The sequence below is a fragment of the Haliotis asinina genome, chromosome 2 (assembly GCF_037392515.1).
Source record: "Haliotis asinina isolate JCU_RB_2024 chromosome 2, JCU_Hal_asi_v2, whole genome shotgun sequence".
In the NCBI taxonomy this organism is placed as follows: domain Eukaryota; kingdom Metazoa; phylum Mollusca; class Gastropoda; order Lepetellida; family Haliotidae; genus Haliotis; species Haliotis asinina.
Window position 1 is genome coordinate 84,773,014 of NC_090281.1, and position 19,513 is coordinate 84,792,526.

At 39.0% G+C, this 19,513-nt stretch overlaps 1 protein-coding gene across 1 annotated transcript in view; it reads right to left on the minus strand.

Annotated features, from left to right (window-relative positions):
• LOC137274473 (vascular endothelial growth factor receptor 1-like) overlaps positions 1 to 19,386 on the minus strand; it is a 65,860-nt gene extending 46,474 nt beyond the window's left edge. Inside the window, exon 1 of the mRNA XM_067807675.1 lies at positions 19,083 to 19,386. Within this exon, the coding sequence (XP_067663776.1) occupies positions 19,083 to 19,140 (58 nt within the window). The 5' untranslated portion in view covers positions 19,141 to 19,386. The remainder of the gene's footprint in view (positions 1 to 19,082) is intronic.
• Between the last annotated feature and the right edge of the window lie 127 nt (positions 19,387 to 19,513).

Sequence of the window (19,513 nt, forward strand, 5' to 3'; positions counted from 1 at the left end):
CGTTAGTCACCTCTTACGACAAGCATAGTTGCCTTTCATGGCAAGCATGGGTTGCTGAAGGCCTATTCTACCTGGACCTTCATGGATCCGTTTTGGTGAGTGAGTGGGTGGGTTTGGGTGAGATGATGGGTCTGGTGAAATGAAACAGTCACAGAGATATGACATATTCACTTTGAGAAGGATAGATGATTGTATAGGTGGGTGAGTGAATGTTACTGAGTAAGTATGACTGAGTGAAGGAATGAGTTCGTGCATTGCATTGCACTAATGGCTCAAAGTTGGGCTTTTGTCCTAATTGGCCAAATCAGTCAGACAGATGAAGACAGATGAATGCCATAATTGTTTTCTAGCTATGTCTCATCCTATGATCTGAGCCATTTCCGTAAGTTGAAAAATCCACTGTTTCTGGTAAAATCAATCATGAAGAAAATTGTTCACCAAATTTCTACTTACGAAATCCTAAACAAAAAATTGTAATGTTTCCACAGCCTTTTGGCCCCCAAAACACTGTTTCAGAAGGTAATCAATAAAACAGACCCTTCACGGCTATGGATCAGTAGGTAGCTAAATGATTGCTACTGGTTTTGTTCTTTTTCCCGGTTCTGATGAGCTTGACAGCTATCTTACTACCTGCTGAAGTGTTTCCAACTGGAAGGAGAGCTTGTTTAGGTTATCAGGAACACAAGAAACAATTGTATTCCTGATGGATACTGCATGTGAGACCAATTTCAACATCCATATCAAAAGCCAACAGTTCTGACAAGGATATCTGAACATCTAAACACCATTCTTTAGAAACGTGATAACATTCCACTTCAAAAAGAAACATACAGATGTTGCAGGAGTATATGGATCCAAAGTTCAACTTTCATGAGTTGTGTAAGCTATTAAGAACTTCAAGTTTGTGGGTACAAGTAGAATTTTGATTGCACAACAAGCACTGGTCTATCTCACAGTCTCTGAACCAAATCATTTCCCTTTTGCCGAGCCCTTATTGTAAACCTTAACATAGAAGATTGTCCCAGAGTCCCCGTTTTATTGGGACTCCTTTTCTGTTCATATGTATTAGCTTGTCTCTATCAAAATTATACATTTTCAGAGACAAACCGTTAGTCTAAACAAGCACTTGAGACCTTAAGGGCTTAAAAATTCAAAACTCAGTTTATATATATGCTAAATAATACAAAGAGCCCATTCATTAAAAATGAACATTAATATTCAAACTCAATTTCCTTTACAGCATATTTTGCAAGCGGTTATGTTCTAGCAACAAGTGATTATTTCAGTGACCCTTACGGCAGTGCACAAAAGTTCAACTCAGTTATCAAAGACGGAGTGTGGCGCCAGATCACGGCACCAACTCTGTCCTTGCTAGGTAATTAACCCCTGTACTTTCTTCATGAGGCCGTAAACAATACCACACCCAAACTCAAGTAATAGTCCAAGTTCCTGAAAGGCTTCGAGATATGGCACTTTAGAAGCTGTCTCTATGTCACCGTGATGAATCAGATTTAGGCGTGACAGTCAGCAACCGAAATATTTCCCAGCTGAGTCCGCTATTTCTACCTCAATTTTGAAATCAAGACTAGTTCCTTGACACCTACTAAATACCTCCTCTAAGCCAGACCCCACCACAGTTCTTATCTGTAGAACACCTAAGTCAATCCCATTCATGACATCACAGAGTGACAGTGTGGTAGCCCAGCGGTTAAAGCAATCAATGGCTCAGGTTCAATTCCCCATATGAGTAATATGTGTGAAGCCAACTTTCAGTGCCATGATATCACTGTAATACTCCTAAAGCAGCATAATACCAACTCACTCACTCCTCACAGAACTACATCCATACAGCAAAACCTCTCTGACCCCTTCCTGTACAGAGCCAGTAATAACACCTCCCAAACTCTTTCCCATACAGCCCTCACACTTGTAAGCATGCTATATCATCCCATAAACCCCTCCTCAAGGTAACTGTATTCATATTATAACACCTTGTGCTTGACAAACCTTGCCTTCCTAAGCCACTAAATAATAACTTTCCAACAAGGCCTGCATTGACAAGCACCTGTTTGTTCCTGAATGTCACATTGTCTGCCAGCCATCAGGGTGAGAACAACTGACATCAGGGTAACACAACTGGGTTGACAGGGTCAATGGAGCTGTTGCCGGCAATGAGAGACATAACATGCTGTTACCTAATTAGTTGTTTATGTCTGAAAGCCTGGGTCATATCCTCACCCACTTCCTTATTCCCATGGCATGCTAGTGAATGGTTCGCAAAACTCAACCTGCTATTACTATAGAAAAAAAATATCTGGGACTAAATGTGCAGTTCGGTATCCTCGTCAGTTGCTCATGTGGCACAATCACCTACACTTACTTTCCTACTTCTATGTCCCTTCACCCCTTTCTTTTGCATAGTTCCTTCACCCCTACCCTGTTCCATTACCACCTGGACTAATGCTTAGTCCCTGAATATATCATTTTGCCTGTAATAAATAAACCCATTTAAATTGAAAAGGTGCCTAAGGGAGACCAGAGATTCAGAACATGAACCTGGGGAAATCTAGGCTTCTTTCATTTAGCATGTTTTGTGCTTTAGCACTGCTGGGAGGTCTAGGCTGTAGGAAAAATATATTGTTCAGGGACTGTGAGGCAGGCTACTCTACCACCTTGCTCCACCCTCCCATCCCTGTTTCCTCCCATGCTGTTATGCAAATGATTCAACAAAAATGCAAGACAGCTTGCTTTGTTGTATCATCCACTTCCCTGTTCCCTGTTCTCCGCCTCCGCCTGCTTCTTCTGCATAGTCCCCTCTCCCCAAGCCTGTTCTTTTACCACCTGGTCCACCCTCTCATCCTGTGTCATATTGTTTGCTTACAAGCTTGTGATTCAATAAAACTCTTCATTCCATGCACTTCCTTGCCTCAATCTTTTACACAGTCCCCTCTCCCCAACCCTGCTTCTTCAGCACCTTGCCAAAGACACCTGTCCTATCATTTCCCTACATCTTTCTAATTCAATATAACTGTCCATTCCATATCATCCACTTTTTCACTTCCCTACCCCAAGGATAGTGTGATGGACTGTCTTTTTACCCCTTTTCATTCTATTTGATAAAACTCTGAAACCGCTCGCTTTCATCATCCACTCGTACCCCTCGTACCCTTTTTGCCTCCCTCTGTAATGTTTCAGATATTGTTATTTCCCTACATTCTCATCATGTTAGTCACTGAATAAAACCTTATGACGGTACACTCATAACCACCCACAAAGTGTCGAGCCCATTCATCAACCACCTCTGACAAATGTGCTTCAACAGAACACTGTCATGCTAATCCACAGGAGATATGAGTTTTTACCAGGAAATAAGCTGTCTCACATATGGTACCAGGTAACATCAACAATATGTCATAACGTACAACTATGTCCTTTGTCAACAGCAACAAAGAAGTCATTCGAATCCATAAAAACAGAAATACCTGTACTTATCCCACAGGCAGTATAGAATGTCAAACAAAACACAGGCAATACTGCAATATGATCTACAAGTGCAGATATACAGATTTATCACCCTTAGGCAGCACTATTAACAATAACTGTTAAGATGACTTGAGACATGATAAATTATCAGAGCAAAATAATTATCACGCACTATTTACATACTCTAACACTGCAAACCTTTTGTGAGAATGTGAAATATGTAAGCACTGGCATTCTCTCAACAACACAGTCTGGTCAGCTATTTCAGTACATGTTAGAGCTATCTGTAATTTGCCATAAAGTTCACGGTCTCACATATTAGTGTTGTATGACAAATGTTCCATGAGAAGGAGGAATTATCTAACCACTAGGACCACTCCAGTGTTAAAACATGTGACATTTCAACACAATCAATTACAAATAAAATGCCATCACTGTTGGGTATGACACCTTCGCCAACCAATTCATTATATAAAGTAGAAGGCTCACATACTCATGACAGATACTGCACTAATTCACACAATAATGAACTGAATCAACCAGCTCAAAACCGTGCACATAATTCAAACACTTTAATTTATGAAAGAAATCTTGCTTTAAAAGCTGCTGAAATTCAATGATGATGAGTCCTTAGACCCTATTTATTATTTATGACATAAAATATAACACTTTTTTCCTTTCTGAAAACTACTTGCTACATGCATGTTATGAAATGTTAAATGATAATAACAGTTTTTGACTTTCATAATACAACCTTTCTGTGGATTTAGCTGTAGAGGCTCACGTTAATAAAAAATATTATTTTGGTGATCTGACACCATAAGCGTGCCGTAACATTCCACAAAACACAAAATTTCAAAGCTGGTTTTGGATTTTCATTACACAATCTCCCTCTTGCATCGGTTAAGGTTCTGTTTCGCCAAAGATTTTGTCACTATTTTTTAACTATTCTAGAAAACACAAATTATCAGTTCTCTGTTACTGCCCTCCTTGAAAGTAGTTTCAGTTTATGATCCTTATCTGCATACTTGCTGTAGTGTGTGCAGCTCCCTCGCACAGTGGATAGTGCGTCTTCTATTGAGTGGAAAAGGTCATGGGTTCGATACCAGTGTCATAACAAAATCTGTGAATAGATGGCACTTACAGTTACCCTGCCATGGGCTTAGCATTAAGGGCATGAAATGGGTACAGGGTTTAAAATCAAGATAATGTGGCAGATAGTGAGAGAGTTGGGTTTTACGCAGCTGTTAGCAATATTATAATAATACCACAACAGGGGACACCAGAAATGGACTTCACACATTATATCCATGTATAGGGAACGAAACCAGGTCTCTGGCATGACAAGTGAATGCTTAAACCACTAGACTACTCCACAACCCCCTTTGACATACATGGGTTATTTCAGTTACTCTGTGACATGGTATTAACAAAGTAGCACTGAAACTGTGATAGTCTCACTTGGTACAAGTATAGCCACACCCACACACATGGTACTGAGAAAGTGCAATAATAAACGCAATAAACTCCACCTCACCTTGTGAGGTGTAAGACTGTTTCAATAGAAGGCCTGTTTTTATCTCTAAATGACAAAACAAAATCACATGTTATTGGTCTTCCTGGTCTCAGATCTCACTGTCCTTCTTTACATGCTCAATTTTTTTCTGGGCCTTCATGTCTCTTCCAATTTCATCTGCACTGAGTTACCCCAAACCTCTACCCTTCCCTTCCCAACTTTTTTCAATAACATACTTGTTTTCATCTTGAAATGACAAGATAAAATCACATGCATTTGGATCTTCTTTGTATCCTTCTTAACATGTTCATTTTTTTCCAGACCCCAATGTCTCTTTCACTTTCACCTGTACCCAGTTGCCCCAAGGCCTTTACCCTCCTACTTGTCTTGCACCAGCAGACACCCTCCCTCTTTCCCCCTTCCTGGATGGTTACCCACTCCGTGGCTCACCGACTTGAAACACACAAGCTTTGTGTCATTCATCTGTCTGTCACTACACCACCTTTTATGAATGGAAGACCTTCATGCTGCAAGCTGGTATGAATATTGATGTATGGTGACTCGTTCACTGTAAACACTCTGAAGACGTAAGCTTCAAAAGCCGTTTAAACATATCCAAACATTACATTTTTCTCAACGACATATGCATTTTGTGATCAGGAGAGGGGTATACATGAATGTTTATTAGAAACATTTTCAAATGTTAATATGTTCTGAACTCTTATATTAGGGTAAGTATTATTAATGATGAGCTGTCGTCACTAGGATCCTGGGCCCCGTTTCACAAAACTCTCGTAAGGCTAAGGTGTCGTAACTTTTCTCGTAGCCTTTGCACCTCCTATGTTACAGTATGCCAGGTACAAATGCTACGAGAAAAGTTACGACACCTTAGCCTTACGAGAGTTTTGTGAAATGGGGCCCTGTGTGGTAAATCAAAACTGGCTTCAGTGTTTCTAAATCTGTACAAATCTACATCCAAAACACTAAACAATTTAACCCTGTGCATACTGATCCTTTGTCTGCCTCTTGTTGGATTTTGTTGTAATATACTGCTGTAACTATGTGGACAGGGCTTATTCAAGTTGGATAACTTGTGCCCTATCCGCTTCTTAATTGAATAGACCCGTGAAGGTCCCGGGGTAGAATAGGCCTTCAGCAACCCATGCTTGCAAGAAAAGGCGACTGTGCTTGTCGTACGAAGCAACTAACGGGATCGGGTGGTCACGGTCACTGACTTGGTTGACACATGTCATCGGTTCCCAATTGCACAGATCGATGCTCATGTTGTTGATCACTGGATTGTCAGGTCCAGACTCGATTATTTACAGATAGTCGCCATATAGCTGGAATATTGCTGAGTGTGCGTAAAACTAAACTCACTCACTCTTAACTGAATAAAACATAATTCAATCAATCAAACCCTTGTCTTAAGGGGAATGAGCGAACACCTTAACCACTCATCCATCCAACCATCCCAGAATTTAAGTCAGGATTAAGTCGGATGTGACAGAGTCAGGCATAAGCATCTGTGGTAGCAATTTCAACATGTGGGAACACACTCAATACTTCCTGATGGTTTACTTACACAAATAATGATGGCTTTCAGAACATATCAAATTAGTCATCTTCACGCATACAAGAAAATGCTTAACATGCCATATCAGCTTCTTATAAACATTTAAATTAGCAAATCTGTTATGGGAGGCGGGGGTGTAGCTTATTGGTTAAAGTATAACGACATGAGCAGGTTTGAAACCTGGCCTTTTGCTAGTGTTCCATATGGCCAGCTACACTGTAGCTTAAAGAAATGCAAGGCATACTAACAGTGAAGTCATGTGCCAACTCAAGAGAAACACTTCCAACATCATGTTACCTCAGCAAGAAAGTGAGTGAGTTTTGCTTAATACCACTTTTAGCAATATACCAGCAATACCGTGCCTTTGGCATGACAAGAGAACACTTTAACCACTGGGCTACTCCAAGAGCATATATTTACTGCATATATCACATAAACATATTCAGTAAGTGAATGAGTGGGTGAGTGCATTGGGTTTTTTGTTGTTGTTTTTCACAATGTGGCAGCAATATCATAGTGGGAAGATGAGAAATTGTCATCACACATTGTACCCATGCAGTGAGTACTGGAAAAACACACGATACAGGCACTTGTTTCACAAGTGGATGTAGGTTGCATTTCCACTTTGTTTATTAATTATGATTTACGATCTAAACTGCTTCCTATTTCCTGAATGAAGTGTTTAGCCAAGCTTCAAGGCTTCTGAACCATGAACAGAACTCTGGAAATAAACTTTTACCAAATCTGAAAATTTCATCTTCTTAATGACAGAATTAAACTCCAACTGTCAAATACATTTTGACATGTGCAATTTGCACTGCAAGAGGAAATGACTGTATTCAGTATGACAAGTGTCCCAGGTTTTATGTCTATCATCTTCTAGTACCTAAAGTCAACATTTTCCATTCCCAACAATGCCCTGATACAACCTTCAACCTATACACCACCACCACCACCACCACCACCACCACCCCAACACACCCCAATCTGCACCTGCCTCACCTTTGAACAACTTCCTCACCTTTCAACAACCTTTCTTCTCTCAGCAACTTCCCCTCCTTTAACAACCTCCCCTCTCTCAACAGCCTTGTATTTCTCAACAACCTCCCCCTCTCTCAACAACTTCGTATTTTTCAACAACCTCCCTTCTCCCGACAACCTCCCCTCTCTCATCAACCTTGTATTTCTCAACAACCTCCCCTCTCTCAACAACCTTGTATTTCTCAACAACTTCCCTTCTCCCAACAACCTCACCTCTCTTAACAACCTCCCTTCACCAAACAACCTCCCTTTTCCCAACAACCTCCCCTTTCTCAACAACCTTGTATTTCTCAACAACCTCCCTTCACCCAACAACCTCCCCTCTCTTAACAACCTCCCATTTCTCAACAACCTTCCCTCTCTCAACAACCTTATATTTCTCAACAACTTCCCCTCATCCCCAAATTCATCTCCCTTTCACAGTACTTTCCTCTCAACAACACTCCTTCCACTAAGCAACTTCTGTAGTCTGCTTGTTCCTGCTGTCAGTAAATCATTCTCAACCACCACCCCACCCTAGTAAACCATTCTCAACCCCCACCCCACCCCTGTAAACCATTTTCAACCCCCACCCCACCCCTGTAAACCATTCTCAACCCCCACCTCACCTTGTAAACCATTCTCAACCCCCACCCCACCCCTGTAAACCATTTTCAACTCCCCACCCCACCCCTGTAATAACTTCCATAGCCTACTTTCAGCTACCCTTGACTTAACAAAAGCCAGATTTATGGATGTCAACTTCTTTATTGTGGATAACACAACGTTTCAGAGCATATGCTTGCTCCTTCATCAGGAGTCATCTCTGTGCTCCTCAGTAAGTCCATCCTAAGAGTTACACTCTCCTCTCATTCTGACCTTCAATATATCTCATTGAACTCATTTCAAGTTTACCTCGACTTTTGCAGCCTCCCTTCTACCCTACACTCTCCTCTCTCTGACCTTCAATATATTCACATTCAAGTTAAACTTGACTTTAGTTGCCTCCCCTCTACCCTACCAAACCCCCAACTCTCTCTAAAACCTCTGTAGGTTAGGTCCACATTTTGCTGCCACTTGACTCAAACCCTCCCTTGACTTTCCTAATCTGAGGTCCTTCAGTACTCCTCCACTTGACCTCTTCTAGCCTTTCCCTTCTAAGAATCAACCCTCTCATTCTAAACTCCCTCACAAGCACATGTTTAAACAAGTAATCATAATACCTCTCCAGATTTACTCATCCTTTACAAACAAACAAATAAATATATGTGTAGCTTTCAAATTGTTTTGGTTTGTGAAGATTTAATCAAATTCCTTGAATATATTCCTCTAAAATGTGTCAAATAGCAACTACGTCAATCATACATCAAAAGTGGAATTACAAAATCCTTCATGAACCAATCCATACCTCCCTCTGCCCCTCCTATCAAAATGTCCATCAATTCTGACACCCCCAGCACAGACTGAACATGGCCTGGTGAGCCCCAAGTCAGTCTGCTTTTCATGTTGGGGAACTGCTATAGTGCAGCATATGATAAGCCTTCAGAAAGAGATGAGGCCTATCTTACGGGAATACACGATGATGCAAAATGTCATGTACTCGATAACGCTGTTTCTGAAGTTCAGAGCCAAGCTTCAAGTGCAAACTTTCCACAAGGCAAAGATTCAGCTATTACAACACGAGCACAATGTCTTTATCATGTGCACCTGTCAATCTAGCAAGATTCGGGTACAGAGGGTACTTTCAAACAAGTGCTTTCAAACATGAATGAATCTTGGTATACATAGGTTCAAAAGAGGCTAGCAGCTGTAAAAGAATTAGGTATCAAAAGGCAATCGCATGCAGTACATAGAGACAGGGAATATGAAGTGTGACACAACACATGTCTGTCAAGAAACCATCACATAGTATTTATAAATATTCCAGAACTATCTCAGTCTGGACAGCAAAAATCAGCTTTAAATAAACCTACCACTCTTCTTTTTAAGTTTGTGAGCATTTTACACTACTTTTGGCACTATTCCAGTAATATCACTGTAGGGGAGACCAGAAATGGGCTTCACACATTGTACCCATATGGGGAATCGAACCTGGGTCTTCCGTATGATGAGTAAAAGCTTTAACCACTAAGCTACCCCACCGCCCCTCTTCTTTTTAGAGAGATTTAGAACAGAATGAATACATACCTTCACAGTGGAATCTGGCCAGGAAGGGGACATTCGTGGATGTGTGAATATTAGGTTTCATAAAGCACAACTAGTGAAGTTACCCTATTCAGTAACTTCACATTCAACATTTCATACATACATAAAACTTGTGACAACAAACAATTCAAAACATTCTGAAAGTTAAATGCTGTTTCAAAAAGTGGATGTTTTTCACGTTGTAAAAATATGCTACAGGAGTTATCTCAGCTCGCAGTTGCATATCAAGAAAGTTATCATGGGCTGTGGAGAAACTGTGTCATAATATTTAGCATGCTGTGATTATCCCATTTCCAAACAAACCAGTTTTACCACATACCTCATATCATAATGTCAACGTTAAGCTGAAATGGAGTTGACAAGACAAAAATATAATAATGAAAATAGGATCATTAATAATTTTTTTCAAAAATCCTTTGAATGGTAAAATTAGTTAGAGGAGACATAAGAAAAATGAAAAAGATATATATGTAACTATTAATGATTGTTATGAAATGTTTTCAGTAAAAAACATACAGCCATTAATCAGTGTTTTAAAATTTATTCATATGCACTTCTGAAAACTATAGGAAGGATTCCTGTGAAGACTCAGAGCATTTATGCAATAATCAAACAATGTCACAACAATCTATTGTCATACATCTATTCTAAATACCTGAACGAAAATTCACTGCTGTTCAATGTGAAAAATTATATGTAAAATACCTTTTTCGCAGTTGCATTTGAAATGAATCTGAGTCAAATTCTGCAACATCTATTTTTACATTTCATCTAATATTTATCAGCAGCTTGACATAATAAATCATAAACCATCAAAGTCACTTTGTCTGTCTTCAACATGTTAAAGAGAATATGGTTCGTCAGTTGCTAGATTCAGACTTGTAGGTGACCTCTACTTGGACCAATGGCCAATAAGGAGATAAGAAGGTGATGATACAGTTGGTCTCAATATGATAAACAACTTGATCAACAACAGCTCATGAAGACATTATCAAGCTGTTCAACCAGGGAAGATTGTTGTCAAGCTGTTCCACCATGGAAGACTGTTAGATTGAAAGCATTTGATAATACGTCTAATGTCAGTTATATTACTGCGTGTCAGTCTAAAACTCGAAGACGGCCCAATCACCAACTAGTATGGATCTGATAAATTCCAGGCAGATCCAGAGGTGTGTACGCATGTGTTCTTTTTTTCGCAGGGGTGCACACCCTACTTTTGTCTTGAAAGTTTTCATAATGACCATCAAGACACTCACAAAAACATCTGAAAATGAACTGTGCACCACCTTTATACTCCTGCAAATACTGGATGAAAACAGCCAAATCTGGGACTAGGAATTCATAATAAGTGAATATTTGTAAATCTAAGGGAACATAGCAACAAAGCAACTGGCTTACCCCAAAAAGGACTTAACAAACCAAAGATACTGAAAATTTGAAATCTGTAAACATTGTTAGACTGAAAATCACCATCCGTGACAAAAAACACAGGACAATCACTTGTATCCCATTCCTCTCTATGAGGTGAACACTTTTTAAACATACTGGGGCCACACACGACATATGACGGACAAGCCACTCACTTTTGACGTGATCACAAGTCAAGTATGCTGAGTGTTACAATAAAGACCCCTGTGGTTCACATTCTACAAGGGACAAGCAAAGACTCAAGCAAAGACTCGACAAAGCTTCTTTGTCAAATACTACACACTCAACAACTGTGAACGTAAAGGCTAATTTATGTCATGATACTGCTGCGTATGTTTTCTATAAACTTTCTGTAACAATACAATGTTATGGAATATGCTGTCAGTCGTACAACAGCTCAGCAGGGCCGATTTCTATCTATTTTCAAACTCTAGGGCAGAACCTGTACCTCCGTGCTTCTTAATGACACACTTACGACAATTACGTTGTTAATAACCATCATAAATATTATCTAATACTTTTCTTTGCAATAAGATTTATGTTAATTTCATGTTTTGGATTATATGCCAAAGATTTTGCTGAGGTATGATTCATATTTTCAGGTCATATGTGTCACAGATAGTCATTCCCAATACTTATGCTAAATTGTTTGAAGCAAGAGTTAGATGTCAGCAGTGAATTATGACCCACAAAGTATTCACAGCCTATCATAACAATATAGGCTTACAATAGTTGCATCTCTCAGAAGACTTTATGCTCAATAAATATAGGTGTCCTGGTTAAGAAAGTTTACTAATTTAGTGATATCTTCAAGCATGTTACTCTCAGACCAACGATGAAAGAGTAAGTGAGTGAGTTTAGTTTTATTCCACTTTCAGCAATACTCCAGCAATATCACTGCCAGGGACATCAGAAATGACCTTCACACACTGCACCTATGTGGGGAATTGAACAAGGGTCTTCACCGTGGCACGCGAATGCTTTCACTGCTAGGCTACCCCATCACCTCAAGGATCAAAGACTAACATGGGAATTGATATTTAACAAACAATTGCTTGTCAAAGGAGGCGAATAACAGTATTGAGTGGTCACATTCACTGAATGGGTTGACACGTCATCGTATCCCAACTGCACAGACTGATATTCATGCTGTTGATACCTGTATTATCTGGTCCAGATCAGACAATTTACAAACCGCTGCCATTTAGCTGAAATGTTGCTGAGTACGTCCTAAAACTAAACTCACTCACTCTTACACTAAGACTACAATTAATGTGCATGTCAAGGTATTGGAGCTATGATCACCTAAAGACTCATTTGTCTGATATACAGTCCATTAAGACACTGTCCCTTTCACTAGCCCTATTTCCTACTGGCCTAATCAAGTAATAAGCACTGACAAGCATAGCTACACAACTCCATCAATCACTGTCCTTTAAACAAGTAGGCAGTGGTTATATCTGCCCAATGGCAAGTAAAGCACATTGAAATAAACGCAAAAGCATTTTGTACTCAAATGACACAGGGAGAATTGTTGGAAGAATCCTTTGGGCAAACGATCCCTCAAAACTACTTAGAGGTGGAATTTCCTATAAAAGAGACTGCATGCAAAAGCAGCTTCCACTACTTCTTACATATATTGGTGTTTGCTACTGACACAGATTGTACACCTCATCCCAGCAGATGGATGAGCCCCAAAACACAATATGCTTGTTTGAGAGTTCATCATTATGAAGTGATGGCTAGACTTCGGAGTGTCATAGTCGCGGCAAGAATCAGCAGCTGGTGGTTGGCAACCGGCCAACTGGGATTCAACATTCTGATGTTTAGCAAACTTCCTAACTCTCCGCTCTGCAGGCTGAAATCTGGAGAACTCATAACGTTTCAAATTAAGACAAATCTCCAAGCTGTTACTATCAGTTTTGAGACGAAAACCTGGAGATTTGATAGTTTTCGAGTTAACGTGTTTGCCCATCTACTCCTGGGGAAGGCTGTGCCTCCCGATAAAATGATGACAGAGCTATGTCACAAAGCAACATGATGACTTTGAACATTCCTTGGTATGTAAATGCATGTGGCTAAAAACTTCGTAGTCCCATCTCTGTCTAGCTTGATGGAAAACAGCCTTGGAACATTTGACATAGATTAAATACGCTGAAAGTATGAAGCACATCAACATGTCCATCTCTATAAATCCCTATTTATTGCTTCATTATAAAGTTCACTCCCCATTCCGTGGAGGCAGGGTGGGCTAGTGGTTAAATTGTTTGCTCATAAGACCAGAGACCAGGTTCAATTTCCACATGGGTACAATGTGTGAAGTCCACTTCTATTGTCACCACTATGATATTGCAGGAATTTTACTCAAATCAGCATAAAATTAAACTCACTCGCCCTACTCTTCATTCTTTACAAACAATGATACGGTCATAGCGATGTACACTGTTTTAAGCAAGAAAATTAAAGTTCACGGAATGGATACACAGGTAAATCCTAGGTTAAGCTGTGATCTTAATTCCTATTTATGGCAAATACTTCGTTAAACAGTGAATAACATACACATAAAAAAACATAAGTTCCTTCCAATAATTTGGCAAAAAAAAACACCTCACCATACATAGCAAAAAATGACAGTGACTTCTTGTTGTCAGTTTACATTTGACCCCAAACAAGAAAGTGTAAAAATGTAAATCCTTAGAAGAAAGTTTGGACCAGTGAGTTTTTGAGCACTGGAACTGCTTTGTGCAAATGGGTCTGCATTTATCACCGCCTCTTCAAAGCTTTATCTGAGGCAATAAATTTTATGTGGTTAGGTTTACTGTTCATCACCAAAGCAGGAACTCTTCCTGTCGAGTGAGTGAGTGAGTGAGTGAGTGAGTGAGTATTTAAAAGATAGGGAAGGAGGAAACAAATACAAGACTGAAAAAAGGCATTTGATGAAGCATGGAGGAGACAGACAATAAAGAGAAACTAAGTGAATATGTGACAGTTCATTCCATTCCTTTGGAAAGGTTTAATATGTATAGATATACCTCTTAATTTTTCTCATGTGCACTGGCACTGGCTAATGGTATACACTGGAAATGGAATATCTCCTATTTTTTTAGTGCTATAGAAGGGAGAAGACACTCAGATAGTTTGACAGATGCTTAGTTTTTAAATATATATAGTTTTGATAGTAACAAATATCCAATCAAATTTAAACAGAGTCCCAGAGAGATGGGAGATCAAAACCTGATGAAACCAAAACTTGTTTCAGTTAAGACTTCAACAATGCAGGCAAGGCAAGGCAGTAGGGACAATAAAATGATTCAGAGACCATGATACACGCTAGATTCTCTGCTACACACTTAAATATTTCCAGGCCACTGCCCAAGTGCAGAATGTCATATTAAGACTAAAACAATTTGTAATCACATTTTAGAAGTATTTCAGTATATACATACATTTTATACATTATCAGAAATCAAAAAGACGGTTTGCAATGAAATACCCATCATCTCCTTCAAGTTCTAGGGATGTCGCAAAATCATCAGATAGTTTCCTCAGATTCTCTAGGCATTGACAGTTTTTACACGTACCCATGACTTGTTAAATGGTTCAGTTTTTGCTAATTACCAAGAGCTACTGGAAGAGCCACTACAATTCAAGTGGATTGTTTACTTCAAAGTTATGATAACTGCTTACACATGAGTCAGGATGTAGTGAAAATAAACCAGTATATAACACAATTTTATGACATCTTACATCCTATGATCTTTCGCTGAATGACGGAATTGCTTTAAAAAATGAAAGCCTTTCTTTTGTTAATTCAGTCTGTCTGATGTGCAATTCTGCATCTAAACAGGTAAAGTAAATGGGTTTCAATGTTGTGCCCCAAATTACTGCAATCAAAGAGCAATGTATGCGTGTGAGGGGGGTGAGTGTGTGTGCATCCATGTGACTATAACTCTATCAAGGAGTGAGTGAGTGAGCGAGCTTAGCTTTACACCACTTTTAGCAATTTTGCACCAATATCACAGAAGGGAACACCAAAGGTAGGCTTAATTGTACCCTTGTCAGGAATCGAACCCAATGTCTTTGGCATGACAAGCAAACACTTTAGCCACTAGGCTACCCCACCGCCGTGCCAGTTTTAATATGAATACTCAGACACATTATTGTGACTCTAAATCCTTGTCATATCTAGGTAAAGCTGAGTGTCATGCAGGGTACCACAAACACCATCTTTTAATGTCTCCTGGTACAAGAAGACTGAGGATTGAACCATTGTCCTTCTTTCTCAGTTCCAGCCACCAAGCTGAAGCGAACCCTATGAACGTCATGATTTATGTGCATCCTTCCAGCTCCAAAATCCAGGATCAACCCCTGTGCGAATCTAGACTTAGACAGGAATGCTGCCAAAACTTCACTGACTTTATCATGTGTCAACCACAATACTGATGTAAATACCCCTTTTTCAGTTTACCAAAGTGTTTGCTACAAGACCACGTGGTTTTGGACACCTTCTGGAGATACAAACTGCTTTCTGGTATGCTTGGTCTTAATCTAGATTGTAAACAGGGTATCATGACTCTATGTAGATTTTGAACTATAGAATATTCAATTCTATTTGTTGATAACAATGAAAAACTTGCATATGTAACAAAAAAAGACAAAATGATCAATATCAACTACATGTAATAAAGCTGAACCAAGGTTCATTTTCATAAGTATCCCAAAACCTGATTTTGCAATATTTTTATTAACTGTGAAAAAACTATACAACGGCACAACTGTAAAATGGATATTGACAATCAAGGGTAATTTTCATTCGTTCCTAAACATTTCATGTTGCAATAATCTCAATAAGTGCTTTATTAGTTTGCAAATGCTTGGGGCATCAATCAATATATTTCAGTTTAAAATGAAAAATGAAAAACAAGTAGCACTTGTATCACTTCCTAAAACTTTCCAAATAGCAGAAGAAGCAGTTCAGATCACTTTTGACTAAATGCTAAAAGTTGTGCAGATAAAATGCCTCTTTATTCTAAATACTTGTAGAAGTAAAAGTGTAAACAAGAGCCCTGAAATGTTATAAGCCTTGTCACACTGCTTTCACCAAAAGGTGGCACCCAAAATGTGCTTTGCACAGAGCACATGTTTGAATAAAGCCCCATCTTTGGCTTGACAGGCAAACATTTTGACCACTTAGCTACCCAACTGTTCTCTGAGAGTTGTGTTTATGTGCAATAAAAAAGCTGTCACCTGCAATACATTGTCATGTTCCACATTCAACTTTGAAATGCCAAAGAAGGCTCTCACACTCCATACCTACTGACAAATAGGGGAATACTGTTTTTCATCAATGAAATAACACACTGGCTAGAATGTCGCATCACAAAACGAGCGTCTCTTGTTTTGATACTATTATTAGTGTCACACATCTTCTTGGGAATTTGCTAAAGAAAAACATACACAAATTAATAAACTGAAGGCCACTCTCTTAATGCCAAACTTAAAAGACCAAACAGGGTGTAACATAAACCCCCATAAGGAACCAATATCCCCTGCCCTCATGATCACTTTTGTTGGCATGCAGGTGGGATCCTGAAATTGGGTTGTGATTGGGGTCCATTCCTAATATGTTCTTATAAAACTTTTTTTTAACAAAACTGGTTGTCATGTGTTCAGAACGTATTTTAAAACCAGGAGACATCAGGGTTGTAGCTGTCTTCCCTGAATGAGACAGATATGTTTGCAATGGTAACATTTCTGTCAGTCTTATTCTTTTCCAGAATGTTCTTTCTGTCAGAGGAAAGATTGAGGTCTTGGGATTTGTTTCAGAATTACTGCCCTCATATGCCACTAACTGAAAGAATTCCAGAACTGGATTTAGACTTTTCTGTAGTTAAGTAGCCCAGGGCTAGAAGTCCGTAATGAAATTCAAAGGCTGTGTGTACATATGAATTTGAGAAAAAAAAACCAACAACACCGAGATCACCTTCCATCCTGATGCATGTCTTTTTTGAGCCTTTCTCCAACAAGGTACAAATCAATCATATTATCTTCAAATGGGACTGGGATTTTGTTTAACAACATTTGTGTCATCATTGCAACACAATGTGATGCAATTGTAACACAAACTGATACATTAGTACTGCAAACTGGTCTATTTATAACACAGTGTGCGCATTTGTATCACAATATGATACGGCTCATTACGCTTACTGCACCTGTAAAGTATTCAGACAAACAAGTTATTCTTGGTCTTTCCCAAGCATTTGATTGTTTTGATTGTTGAAAGATATACACTTACAGCTCTTAAAAAGCATGGCCAACAATCTTCACCATTCATGTTATATACTGAGTTTGATCTTTCACAATTTTTCTACTTTTAGCAATACCATGGAGGGGATATAGGCATCATAAAGTTTACACATGAGGTTCTTGAGAGGAATAAAGAAGTTGGTATTCAAGCAAAATATTCTGGAGTGAACTTTTTCTACATTGTAAAATACAATAAAGCAGACGTTGCCATCCATAATATATTGTCTAAATACAGTGTACACATGTTGAGAATCAAACCTGAGTCTTCAGTGTGATGAGCAAATGCTTTACCCACATGGCTACCCCAGTGCCCATCAACATGATTAGACAACAGAGACACAATGAGCCAAATCACAACTTCATGAATGTACAACCTGTCCTTAGTCATGAATATTAAGTTTGTCTTTAATTAGGAACGTGATGCTTGTCTCTAGTCAGGAGCGCAATGCTTTCGTAAGACAGTTCAAGGAGTAACCTCTTTATGCAAATTTGTTTCTGTTTACATGTCAACCCCTATACATAAATATGTATCTATTTTTAGGGCCTTTCTATCTGCCAACAGAGCCAGGTTTATCCATCAAAATGATGGCTTGTTTACATCAAGCAGGATATGTCATTGTGAAAATAGCCACATTCTTTTAAGGAACATGCTGCATAAAGTTTTGGAAATTTACATCGTTCGGCCTTTACCCATAATAAATGTTTGATCTTAGATTCTTTAAAGTCAGAATTGCAGAATCAAGAATGAATTAACCATCTTAAGGAAATAAAAAATAAAACTCACAAAAATTAAAATGTTTTCATTTGCAGACACTTTAACCTCTAAGATCACCATGACCAGCTTAACATATACACTTAGGCCCCCACAGCCTGTCACTCTTAAGTCCAATTAGGATCAATTAACATGGTGATTGCTAATTAGTAAGATAATTAATCTATTTCAGTGACCCGTGACCTCAGTGCCCCTGGTCTGTCTCCTACAATCCTGAGGTAACACACCAAGCCTCACCTCTGTGTACATTGGGATGTGTGAGCAAGCTAAAGGGTGTTTAGTAATACCAAGCTAATTCGTTTTCCAAGTGATGAACAGAACTTTTCTAAAAAAAAAAAAGGGCATTGTCCAATAGAAACAACAACAAAACCCCAAGAAAATCTTAGCTTCATCCACAAAACCATACACTATGAAATTAATTTCGAATATAAGAAAATATAGTTTTGTTTTAATTTTATTTTCCAGGTGTTTTTGTTTTCTTTGCAAGGTGAAAGATCACTGTAAAGAGTTAAGTATCATTATGTATTACAATATTATAAGAATTGTGTGAAAACCATGACACACATTTCCTTGACTTTTCTTCATCTGAAACCTCTGTTTTTAATTGGGACAATGGAATATTTGGGTGAGAAAGTAATAATTGAGAGCACCGTTTTCTTTGCCAGAGTTGATACAAAACTGTCTGGCTTCTGTTTAAATAGAGGCGCATGCTTAACATCAGTGTTTCTCACTGGGACAAAATGAAAAAGAGACAAAATCATCAAAATACCTACCACAGACTGTACAAGACAGCGTATATAGGATTCCCACTAGCAAAAGTTTTCCAGGCATAGTTACTTGAATAAGCTTTGGTTTGTCTGGCGAATCATAAACACTGGGTATCACGGTTACAAAGACACATTTTGCTTGCAAGAAGTACTCCAGGTGTGAAAACACAGTATATCCATGAAGAAACGGGTGTCATGCACACAAATCCAATGAATGAAACTGCGCCATAAGGGCTTGGCTAGTAAATCGTAGTAATATCCACTACCCCCGATGACTTCACTGGTGAAAGAGGAGATTTCATACTGAAGTGCCCTGGCTGAGTTCAGCTGAACATCGCAGTTACGTCAATCCAGTGTCCTCCCCATACTACGTTCTAGAAATTTCGAAACAAATTCGCTTTGTAGAGAATACGCATCAACTACCCACCCCTCGTGCA